General features: G+C 39.6%; 1 protein-coding gene across 1 annotated transcript in view; it reads right to left on the bottom strand.

The window, feature by feature from the left end:
* Window positions 1–4,691: 4,691 nt before the first annotated feature.
* Window positions 4,692–13,168, bottom strand: part of Bmp5 (bone morphogenetic protein 5) — a 132,442-nt gene continuing 123,965 nt past the window's right edge. The window contains exons 6-7 of the mRNA XM_021172253.2: window positions 11,013–11,123; window positions 4,692–6,501 (exon numbers count right to left, since the gene is read on the bottom strand). Of these exons, the coding sequence (XP_021027912.1) occupies window positions 6,352–6,501; window positions 11,013–11,123 (261 nt within the window). The 3' untranslated portion in view covers window positions 4,692–6,351. The remainder of the gene's footprint in view (window positions 6,502–11,012; window positions 11,124–13,168) is intronic.

The raw sequence follows: 13,168 nt of genomic DNA, 5'->3' as shown, positions 1-13,168 counted from the left end.
TTAACTGCTTTGAAAATAGAGAAGCAAGTTTGAATAGTTATGTCAGAGACACAAAAGCCAAAAACTATAAGCTTTGTTTTGCTTTTTTAAAGAATTATTTATTTTATATATGTGAGTACACTGTCTCTGTATTCAGACACATCAGAAGAGGGCATGGGATTCCATTACAGATGGTTGTGAGCCACCATGTAGTTGCTGGAATTGAACTCAGGACCGCTGGAAGAGCAGCCTGTGTTCTTGACCACTGAGCCATCTCTCCAGCTGCAGTATACTTTTTATAGAAAAAGTTTAGATGGGACATACTAGTTTTCAGGTCTGGTTTTATCAGGAATCTTCACCGTGAATTCTGAGGAGAAAACTGAAGATGTTTTTAGTCATCATTAGACAAAACTATATTATCCATCACCTCAGAACAGTGTCACCCTGTCTCAAGCAAACAACAAACACCCTCTTCAATTACCAACATCTAAGCACGTGTATTTTATGATGATAGTGCCAGTCATTCTATCTCAACTCAATTTTAAATGCAATACAATTGGTTTTTTTTTTTTGAGGTACATCTTTTAGCAACAGACTTGCTTTTAATACTAAATTTTCTTTTAGTTTCTTGCTTTATTTGCCTTGAAATGCTTTTATATTGCCTAAGATTTGGGAAGATAATTTTGGCTAAATTCATACTTCTAAATGACATTTTTTTTTCCTTAGCAAAATTTCGAAGACAGGAAGTATGTGTTGACTGATTTCCAATTTGAGTATGATGCTTTGTTTGATGGGCCAAATATTAGCCCAAAACTCACCTTCAGTTCCCTGAAATAAACACATGATAGGGCATCCTTTGATACATATGAACTTTCAATTCCCCTGTAAACTGCCCTCTCTTCATCTATCTCGCTGTCGTCTTAGGGAAAATGTCTGCAGATCTAACTCACTAAACCAGCACATCTAATAAAGTTTAATTTTTTTTCCTTCTTGGACCTATCAGCCCATTTAAAATATTTCATATAAGATTTTGCTTTCCTCAAAAAGCATATCACATCTACACATTATCAAGGATATACTCAACAACTGGATAACCTTTCTGATTTGTGTTACCTATGTTGTTCTGTTTAACCCTTACAGTACTTCCTGCATATCACTCTGGCTATGAGCTTCACATGTTTTCAGTGGGTGGTCCTCAAGGCCTGGGATGACACCACAGTCCCCAGACAGCATCTCCCTGTTCTTTCTCCAATGTATTTTCAGATCCACTAGAGGACCGTGAAAATTCACAAGTGTGATTTCTGGTCACAAGTTCACACAAATATCCCAGAAGGCTCTTTTCCTCTCATCATGCAGAGACACATCAAATTTCTTTGCTATCTGGTTCTGGTTGATTTCTGGATTTACGGAGTGGTCTCTAATATGTTCTTTTCCACGGCATAGGGAGAAGCATTTGTTCCTGCCTATAAGGCTTGGTAACTAAAACCAAAGCTCCAGGCCACAGTGGACACTCCATTCTCTGGATTATATCAGCCTTATATCAGGCCTCCGTGGATTTATTCCTCGCTTTTAACAATTCCTTTCCTTTGTTTACAGCCTTGCAATGCATTTAAGAGTATGTTTTATAGATCAGGGCCTTGTTCAGCCCTCATCAGATGGGAACAAATACAGAGACCCATAACCAGACATTGTGCAGATAGTGAAAAACCTTGGAACACTCAGCCCTAAAGGGGATGTCTCTCTCAAATCTCTCCCCTAAGAGTACAGGGAATTGTGAGGAAGAGGATGTGGGTAGGTTGTAAGAGCCAAAGGAGATGGGGGACACCAAGAAAGCAAGGCCTTCTAAATCAACACAAGCAAAGTTCATAGGAGCTCACAGAGACGGAAGCACCATAGACAGGACCTGCACTGGTCTGCATCAGGTCCTCTGCTTGTATGCTATGTGTTTCTTATGGGACTCACTAGTATACTAATAAAATCTCTGACTCTTGTGCCTTCTTGGGTTCATGTCCTTCTCTTGGTATCTTTTACCTTATTATATTTTAAATGAATAAATTAATGAGTAAATAAATAAATAAATAAATGCCTAGCCACTAGGAAAAAGGTTAACAGCTGAACTGTCACGTATACCTACTGTAAGAATAAAAATTAGTTTTCTCCAAAAAAAGTGACCCTGGATATTTCTACCACTCCAGGGCAGGCCTCATGTTCAGCAGGAGTTGACCAGCACACAATGGACTCCACAGTTTTGTGAATGTGTGCTTCTATTTGATTGCAGTTTGCTGTTTTGTCTTGTTTAGGAGGTGTCTTATTTTGTTTTCTTGGTTTGGGGGTTTTGTTGTTTTATTGGGTTTATGTTTGTTTATTTTTTGAGAAAGAACTTAAAGTAGGGGTGAGGGGAGGATCTGGAAGGACTGGGAATATGATCAAAATATATTTAAATTTTAAAATTATTTTTAAACAAAAAGGTATGTATAAAAAGAGTATTATATATATATATGCACACATGTGTCTGGGAGTGGGCATATGTTCTTGCAAACAGAATAACGATTACTCTGTAACTTAAGCTATCTTACTGATCATACAGCTCAAGTTTTAAAAATTGTTCTTTCTGGGATATTTTTCAGGAAAACAAATATAATCTGCCATTTAAATTCTCTTTTACTGAATTTCACTATTCATTAGTAGCCATGTGTACTGAAAGGACATAATATTACCCACAATCCCCTCAATCAGGTCAGCTTCTATTTCAGCCCAGGCAACGTCTGGAAGCACCTAATGTAGTAGTCTCCTTTGTGTGTCTGTCTGTCTGTCTGTCTGTCTCTCTCTCTCTCTCTCTCTCTCTCTCTCTCTCTCTCTCTCTCTCACACACACACACACACACACACACACAGAACAATTAAATAATTTCCAGAGCTGAAGGTACAGTTCAGTTGTGTATCAACATCGACCTTTCATTAGAATTGAAAGTAAAAGGGCAAACTTTAATATAGGGTTTTACTTTTCTGAAATTTTGTGATTTGTAAAGGCTGTGGGTTCTCTTGATTTTCCTCTCTGAGCGCTTTGCCTTTCAGATGCCATTAACGGATATCCTCGTGGCCTGATCTTCTGAGCCCCCTTGCTCCTTCTACAACAGCCACCTTTATACCCAAAGCAAGTGCAGCCTTACTTTATACATAAATAAGAAGAAATACTGCCATCGCTCACAAGTCTTCATACTTTCTCCTGTTTTCATCTTCTCCAACTTGATAGAACACAGATGTAGACTCGGCGATGTGTCTGCTTTATCAACTGCCATATCTTCACTCTTCGCTTCAAACTTTCCAGCCTGCCTCCCCTCAAACAGGGGGGAATCAGAAAGCATACGAGAACATGTGACTCAAGACGGGATCTGAAAGATAGATTGAGCACTAGACTGGACAGCTACAAGGTGGTTGCCTGTGTTTGGGGATAAGGATTTCTTCTGCCCTGAGCAACACTGCAATGTAAGCTAATTATTCATTGTAAATGTCTTGAGAGATCACAGTTGCCAGCCTGTAGAGTTGCCAGCAGGCTCTGGCTCGGATTTGATGACGATGATACAGGGAATATGAAGTGGTGGTTCCTCGGCTGAAAAATAATTTTGGGTTTTCAGTCTGTTTTCTTTAGCTCGATGTAGAATTCTTTAGCCTTGGTTTCTTTTATTTAAAAAAAAAAACTTGAGTGTTTATGATTTATGTCCCCTTGTTTCCAAACTGGATAAAGCACTTTCACAAAGCAGAACACGTGAAAAGTAGAAACATTTCCAAAGTGCACAAAAACGCCAGCACCCTAGCTACTTATAAAGACTTAAACCTATTAAAAACTAAATTTTTGTCTCTGGCAATAGCTAGAATATTACTAAGATAATATTAAGAACTTAGGACAATTATTTGAGACCATCCTGAGTACACACACACATATAATTTTTGGAAGATGCGAAATCAGTGTCACTTAGAGTGTTTCTTTGTATGTACGCACGTGTGTGCCCCTGTGTTTTCAGGTATGCATGAGCACACATACAAGTGGAGGTTCAGGGCCACCTCGGATATCCCTGCTGAGGAGACACCCACACTGGTTTTTGAGACTGGATCTTTCACTGGGATCTGATTCTCGCCACCTGGGCAGGCTGGAAACGCCTGGTGATTCTCCCTTTCGTCAGCACTGAGACTTCGAGTGCACACCTCAGCATCCTGCTGGCTCTGGGGATTGACTTCAGCTCCTCATGCTGCTATGCAGCACTTCACTGAGCCACCTCCACAGTCCCTATTCTCACCCTCCTTATTTCTTGTTCTATACGAACAAGAAAAAAATTAACTGTTTTTCCACTCTTAATTATACTTACTATTTTAAATATGTCTTTAACATTTGGACAGATGTTTTTTTAAAGCTATAAATCAGAGACTGGTATTTTATCCACTTATTAGTTGAGTGAACTATGAGAAGTACAAGGATCGTCATCGACTGAAAGCAATTCATGACCTATTATAATTAAGAAACATTTTACATCTGATAAATATTATAGTTCAGGATGCATTTACATTTTTTTAATAAAGAACTATGCCACACATATACACACACAAATCACAACAGAGATTGACATTATGAGTTTAATAAATTTTAAATGTAAACATACATCCAAGTAGTACATTTAAAGAATAATATAATAGAATTCTATTTCTTAATCTCTAGCCTTATCCTCACTGATACACTATTAAGTTATTAACTAAAAATATATTACTTAGTGCATCCCCCAATATCATCAATATCATAGTTTCTATATTGTAAACTGTGTTTTAAAACATTGTAAAATATCTGAAATACAAACAAGCCACAATGTTTGAAAGTTAGTAAGGATGGATTCTTGCTTGAAAGCTACAAGCGGGGAGCTGGGAATGGCGCTCCATGAATATTTTCAGTTGATTGCTACAAGCCTCACCATGGAGCTCACAAAAAGTTGGAAGACTAGAGCCCCACTCCTCAGAAAGTCAGCGTGGGCTGGAGAAAGACCTTAGTAACCAGTCACCCTTCCAACAGAGATGAAATAAATAAACATCAGAGAGAAAAGTATGTGCGTGAACGCACACACGCATGTGCGCACACACACACACACACACACACACGCATGCATGCACACACGCACCACACTTCACACCACCCCAGAACCTTCCCTACCCTACTTACTCATGCTCAGAGGAAGTTTTCCAAAATCCCTTTGTAAAATTGGAGTTTTTCCACTGAGTTTTTTCCCAAAAATGTGAAAAACAGGATTTAGCTGTTTTAAAATGGTGGTTCTGTCAAAGCAACTCTGGGAATTTTTTTTTTCAGTTTAATGTCAATATTCTCAAGCTGAATAAAATCCCTTATATCACATCAGCTGACGATGTCTGTTATAAAGGCAAGTGACAGCAAGACACTGTGCTGGCGTGATGGGTTCCAGCACATTTTATGCATGAAATGACTCTTGTCTGTAGGGAATGGAATGGAGTGCATGCGATTATTTCCTTACTTTGGGTTAAGTTTTAAACAAGAAAGAAAGAAAAAAACCCACTGTAGCAGTAGTGTTCTAGACAATGGCTGGGCTGATTTATTTGAGGTACTTTTTTGTGTCAGTTTGGAAACAGGTGGAAGTAGACTCAAGCCTGAAGCTTTCATCCTCTTGCAAAAACAAAACAAAAGAAAAACAAGCAAACAAAACAAAACAAAACAAAACAAAACAAAACAAAACAAAACAAAACAAAAAAATTTGCCGGTCAGAAGCAAGAGGCAGCATGTTCCTAGAGTTCCACCAATTCCATTAAAGGGAACAGTTAAAAGAATTACAAAGCCTTCCAGCTTCTGTGTCTTGCCTACTGATCACTAACTCAAATCCAGTTCCACATTTTACTTTACCGAAGAAGCACAAATGGTAAACAATGTGGTTTTGAAAATTTTGGTTGTTAGTTACTTTATTTCTAGATATCCTATCTTAGTTTTAGTTAGTGCAATATGTCAGATATATTCATTTCCCTCCAACATTAAGCTGTCAAAGGAATTCTACTTAATATCAGAAAGTTATTTATATTAGCCTTGAGAAAAATGTTAGCATCGTGTTAAACTAGACCCACCACACCCCAACAAAAGTTAGAATAGGAATCTATTATATAATAGGGGGATCTTTAACAGGTGTTACTGGTAAGGTATCCAAAAGAGAATACATAATTTTAAATAAATAAGAAGTGTATATACATGATATCATACATAGAGAGATGAAATGACCCAGGTTGATTGTAGGAAATTCCCCATTCCCCTGCTTTTTATTGCGGTCATAAACATAGCACAGATCTGTTTTGTTATTATCACAGGCACTTCCAGCTAGTGGCAGCCACACGAACGTACTACCATATTTCTGTACTTTTTCAAAATGACATTGGAGCTGTCATCAAAATACAGGACCGAGATGGCATTTAGTTTGGTTGGAGCACAGCAAGGCTTGGGAACATGGTCAGGAAACATCAGGTGTACCTGGCAAAGAAAGAAGGGGGAAAAGAAGGAGATACGTCTGTTAGAGAAGTGCGGTGAACATTTATTTCATTGCCATCTTTAAGAATATGATGTTTCTATCACAACGCTTTGATGAGGGAACTCATCGCCTGACTCCTTTATACCCCGTTGATGACTGGGCGGGGGCTGATTGACAGGGCACATTCTCGATCAACAGTCACTAAGAATGAAACCAACAGGTCTAAGTAAGTGTGGGGATGGGGGCTTGTAATGCAGTTCATCCAATAAGGCAAGCTCTGGAAGGAGTATATTTTTTTTTCAGAATTTTTCTTAGAGAAAAGCATAACATTTTGTATTGCCCTGCTTGTAACTGACCCAGTCTCTTCTACACACACTCCTCGAGTAACAGAGGCTGTAGGCTCAAGTCAGAGAAGACACACTTGAACTTAAGAAAGTTCTAAGTCTGCAAAATATTGTAACAGGATAGTTAAACGATACCTCACAGACGCTGTGCCAACTTTTACTTTTCCACGGGAAAGATAAGCTAAAAACCACAATGAAATAAAATCTATATTTGTTTTGCCTGAACTCGGGACCCTTTTCCTCCTACTGGGTTGTCATAGCCAACTGTGATGTGAGCGTTTGTGCCCAGTCTTATTATATCTTGTTAGGCCATGTTCACTGGATATCCCTGGGAGGCCTATTCTTCTCCTCTTTCTTTCTTCCCTCCTTCCTTCCTTTCTCTCTTTCATTTGTTTGTCCATACATTCTTTCTTTCTTTCTTTTGTTGGAGGGTGAGGAACAGGAGAAGTGGACCTGAGAGAGAGGAGGTGAGGGAGGGGCTTTGAGGAGAGAAGAAAGAAGGAATTGTGGTGCCTCATAATGTTATGAGAGAATAAGAATTTTTTAAGAAATCTAGTCCTTGTTTTAGAGCAATAAGTTCAACTCCTTTTCAGCAGACTAGAGTTTAACATTATTTTCCTTTCCCTACACACTGCGCAGAAAACTGCCAAAAAGCAAGTTGAAACTGAAGCCCGAGACCCAGATAGTTCACAAATTGAATATCCATTCTCCTTAAGAGATTGAAAATGTAGCCGTGTGGCAAAGTGGAATGCTTAAATACAGGCTCGGGGCTCGTTTTGATCACACTGGAAGTTTGCCTGTACATTATAATAATTGAGCTAGAAGTCAGAAGATGGCTCCCACCTACTCTGGCCCTTTCCTCAAAGGAGTTTATGGGAAGTCCCCACGATGAGCCTTAAGGGATCTACAAATGAGCAAACACAACCTCTTAAAGTTTTGGCTTCACAGGGCCCTGGCTGAAATGGTCTAGGAGGCCTACGTGTGAGCAGGAACACAGGACAAATGAGTGATCCCACATGACCTTGAAATTTCCTAAGGCCTCACAAAACTACAAGTTGGAGAACGTCTCCGGATTTCAGATGCAGCTTATATTCCTCTTCAGCTTCGTCTCCTGTAACCCTCCAGGCATGACTGAGAAACCCCAGGCTTCAGTGGCCTTGGCAGCCTCAATGAGCAGCAGCTCCAAACAAGATGTCTTGTTCTTGAATGGTTCTTCGAATGTATTAGCCACTAACGTGTTCTTCCTTTACAAAGAGCATGCCTGTCTGGTTGCTCCACATGCTTCGCAGAACAAATGTAAAAACATTCACAATACCAGAAATACTAAAGTCAAACTCGAACGGGAACTTGAGTTTTGTAATGATGTGTCTAATATAACAGGGCAATAAGCAAGTCTTCCAATTTCACATCAAGATTTCTTTTATTTTTCCTTTAACTTCAATTCTAGACTATAGCCATAAAAAGAAAAGACTTATTTATATATTTATAAGAAAAAATTAGTAAATAAGGAAAGCAGATAACTTGATGAAGGATTTTTTTATTAGTAGCCATGCTTAGCCTGAGGGAACCTTGATATATTGAATATGTGTCTAAAGAAGCAGAATTCTGTTTTCTTACTCAGGCATTATTATTTTACAAATGGAAACAAAAACAGATCAAGAAGTGTTTGAGAAGTCAAGTAGCATTGTTTTATAAGCTGTCTTGTTAGAGTTTCTATTGCTGTAATAGGGCATTGTGGCCAAAAGCAACTTGGAGATAAAAGAGATGAATGCATTTTATAACCTGTAGTCCATCATCCAAGGAAGTCAAGGCAGAAAGCTGGAGGCAAGAGCTGAGGTAGAGGCCATAGAGAAATGCTGCCTTCTGGCTTATCCATCATGCTTACTCAGCCTGCTATCTCTTAGCACCCCATACCATCAGCCCAGAGGTGCCCCCCCACACACACATACACACTGAGCTGAACCCTCCCATATCAATCATCAATCAAGAAAATGCACCCGGGCTTCACCACAAGGCAATCTGACACAATTCTAGCTTGTGTCAAGGTTACATAAAACTATTCAGTGCACAAACTAAAAGCAGCTATTCCTCTCTGTCACTGCACACATAGTGGTCATACTGTCTCTTCAAACGATGAATCAGCACCATGCCTCATACAATCTACCAGAAGAAATCTAAGTACAGTATCTTCACAGAGCCAACCTGCTCCCCATTGCTCAAGGATACTAATCCATATTAAGGAGTATTTATGAGGAGAAGGCACATCTGACTTGAATTCTTCCTGGGGATTTGCTTTATGCCTCACACATAATCATTAAAGTAGCCTATCTCATGAAAAGGGCATTTTATATGTGGCTATTGAAACACTTATTTGATTTCTTTCTTTTCCTCTCCCTGGTTTTATTTCTAAACATTTTAATCAAATCCATGCTTACCCACCATCGACGAGCACTCCAGGACAGGCTAGTCTACAATAAAGTCAAGAGTGATCCCAGGAAATGAAAAGGATTTCCCAGGGAAATATAACATTGGCTCCCCTGAGATCAGCTAACATGTATGGTGGGCCACCTGTGTGTAACACTTGTGACTGTACAGGGACAGGGGAAAAGGTGGCAAATCAAGGAGCTGTGAATGCACACTAGGAGGGCCAGCCACATCAGCTGCAGAGATGAGTGTGCGGTGATGAGCTCGCAGACTAGTGAATGTGCTGGGATCCCCGGAAGGCAGAGTGGGAGGTTCAGTCCAATGGAAGGGTCAAGCAAAGGAGGACTAAGTCTGAAAGAGAGAACTGACCAGGCAGACGAGTGTGAGAGGGGGTGGGGAGATGCCTCAGTTTGGCAAAGTGCTTGCTCTGAAAGCATGGAGACCTGAGTTTTATCCCCTCAGCGCTCAAAAGAAACAAGTAAGCAAACTGGACACGGGACTGGAGTGGTGGCTCAGCGATTAAGGGTGCACACTCCTCTTGCAGGGGTTCGGTTCCCAGAACCATGATGGGAGGCTCACAACCACCTGTAAGGCCAGCTCCAGGGGTAGTTCAGAGTCTTCCCTGAGTGAAAATGAACCTTCAAAAGGAAAGTAATCCCAGGTAAGCATCAAGTGTTTTACTACTTGATAAGTATGCTTATATATTATCCTATCCTATCATATCATATCACATCATATTCTATTTATGATTCCTTATTTAGAAACTAGCTACTCTGTCCATCAGCTTTTGAGTTTAGATGGATGAAGGGGAAAGGTAAAATTTCAAGGTCAAGTGCAAAGTCTAAGAATTTGGAGCAAAACTTCCTAAATAACCCTCCCTCAAACAATAGCATCATTCTGCCATTAGCAAAACAACTCTACTTCTATCATGGCTTCCTGATTCTAAAACCATGTTCTCTTCTTCTTCTTCTCCCAGATACATAACCACAGTTATAATATTAACCCAGACACTAAGTAGCGATTCTATAACATAATTTAGTGCACCTCATAAGAGGTCGCTGATTTCCAGAGACCATCCCACGGATACATCAGGATGCTTAGAGAGGCTGTGTATGTTCAATAGATGTAGGATAATCACAGGTCACTGAGTCAATGTGTTCCTATCTCATGCACAAGAATATGCTGAGGATACTAGAAGTTCAATCCTTTCTAAATATCTGAAAGGATGGAAGAAGAAAACAGGGAGGTAATTTTCCTTTGGAAAAAAATAACAGGAAAAAGAGGAAGTGAGGATAAGGAAAAATCCATAGGAATTATTCTATTACGTATATACTATTTTCAGTGACTGTAGTACAAAAGTATATCAAGAACTTGCCTAAAATAATCATATCAAAAGCTCTCAGGATGAAGATCACGCAGCTGTTATTCAGTGTTTCAGTAAAGAGTACTAGTGAATTTCTAGTTTAGAAACTCATCTGGCTAATCATCGTGTAGTAATAAAATCTATGCAGGGCAGCAACATTATTTAATTACTTGAGTTTTCCCAGTTGAATTTGTACCAATTCTGAGAGCAGGATTATTGATTTAAGCCAATCTTAATTTCTTACTATACCCATAATTGTTACTCCAGCTACAAGTTACAAAGGAATTTAAGAACTTGAGGTTGATAATTAAATTTTCTCTAAAGCAACTCTATACTGTGTTTGTATTATAAGTCATCTTCATCCCATAAGCATAGAACATACCAGGGTCTGGACTATGGCATGGTTGGTGGCATTCATATGGGCATTAAGTGGAAAAGAACATTCTCCATCACAATAAAATGCAGCATATCCTTCTGGTGCTATGATCCAGTCCTGAAATATACAAAAGCAAAAAAAATAATATCATCTAAACGACAGTAAAGATAGATAATTCTTAAGCAGTAATCAAAGATACTCAACCTAAATAAGTTTCCTTTCTTAGTCCAACAATTATTCTAAAAGTTCCGCTTCTCCTATATCTTTTCATTTTTAGTTGAAATTTTCAACTGAAGTATAAATATTTTCACAAAAAAAAAATCCTTTCTAATTTCTCCCAAGAGGTTACTATATAAAACGTAGTATACATTAATCATTCAGCATTTGAGAATAAAACTATGATCACAAAATAACATTCTAAATATTGTTTAAACTGGGAATGATTAACTCTGGGGCATTCAAGTGAACCAGAAAATGTGGGGAGAGGATGAAGTCTTGAGGGAATCTGTGTTATTGACACGAGCCCAGCCAAGTCAAGGATCGCAGTGATTCATGGGAATAGCAAGGACTCCCCTCGGTTAGGCTAGAGGAATGGCAAGATGGTCCCTGGGTCAAGCTTAGAGGAATGGTAAGTCCTCCCCAAGTTGAAGTATGAATGTTGACAACATGTGCAGAAAGTATCAACCGCAGCTTCCTCCTCCAGGATGAATACAGGCTGAGACTGCTCCCTCCAGAGACCCCCTATCAGGATTACTTAGCACACCTCCATCTTGTTCGCCTGGATATATTAAGTTCTGAGTTTCCCAGCTGCTGCTGGTATGTCTCCATCAAAACACATGACCCACCCAACCCCAGATTTTCTGTTTATAATCTGTCACTTCTTCATTCCAAAGCTCTGCAGGCCAAGGCAAGTGGTATCCAGCATGGGTCCTTGACTACAGAGAACACACATTGGTCAGGCCAGGGAAAACTACAGAGGCAAGGGCAAGTGCATAAAGAAAGCATCTCTGTAAGTTGGGTGTGAACGGTGGGATGAAGAGAATCTGGAGATAGTTTGTGCTCTAAGGTGGATTTGGAGGAACTGTACATTATTTTGGCATCCACCCAATCTCCAGCTAGACAAAGGATCTTTATGAAACTATGGAAATTGGCAGCTGTCACCAAGCTTTTTAATATTACCAGTCAATTGCTGATCTCAGTGCACTCCATGTGGATAAAGGAGAGTTGCAGCCCTGAGATCAGACAAGATTTGATATGTCACACAGATTCCCACACATATGTATGACAGCAACTCTTATAATGAAAGCAAATATAATCAGTAATTAATTAAAACCCACTTGCAGGGTTTTGAACACACAATATCAATACTGCAGATATGGCCCAATTACATTGGCACATCCTAGAAATTCAGATGGCTTAGGGGCAAATTGTCCCCACTGCTAATATTATAAGAACTATCTTTAATGAGCTTCAGGGTTTCAATTGCTCTAACTTGTTAAAACTTTCCTTGTTGGGAAAAGTGGCTGTTTGTTCTTCATTTCTGCCATCCTTACAGTCTGGTATTGAGCATTGCAACAAAATACATTGGGACTAAAGGTAAAGACTCCCTAAACATCTAAGTAATAAAAATGGGCAGACATGAGGGGCAAATGAAGTCCAGAGGGAATGTATATTGCTATCATGAACATGGCCTTGTCAAAGACTCCAAGACCTCAAACTCAAGGGAATGGCAAGGCCTTCTTCCATTGGTTAAGTAGAGATATTGACAGTATATGCATAAGTCATCAGTCCTCAAGGATAACTGCAGCTGGACTCAGCTCACCTACAGAGACGACATACACACACACGCACACACACACACACACACACACACACACAGAGACAGAGACAGAGACACAGAGAGAAAGACAGAGAGAGAGACAGAGACAGAGACACAGAGAGAGAGAAAGACAGAGAGAGAGAGAGAAAGAGAAAGACAGTTTCTGGGCTGCTGCTGGTGCGTCTCCATCAGAGCATGCAGTTCATCTGATCCCAGCTTTTTTTCTAAGCACATCTGTCATTTCTTCATTACCCTGTTGCCCTAGTCAGGTCAAACCCAAAAGCCAAGCAGGCTTCAGCAGGAAAAGCCATGGAGAACAGGCTGATCTCATTCTCACCCCTGC

This window comes from Mus caroli, unplaced genomic scaffold (genome assembly GCF_978045245.1).
Source record: "Mus caroli unplaced genomic scaffold, Mus_caroli_1 scaffold_11, whole genome shotgun sequence".
NCBI classification, from domain to species: Eukaryota; Metazoa; Chordata; class Mammalia; order Rodentia; family Muridae; genus Mus; species Mus caroli.
This window is presented reverse-complemented; position numbering and strand designations above follow the sequence as displayed.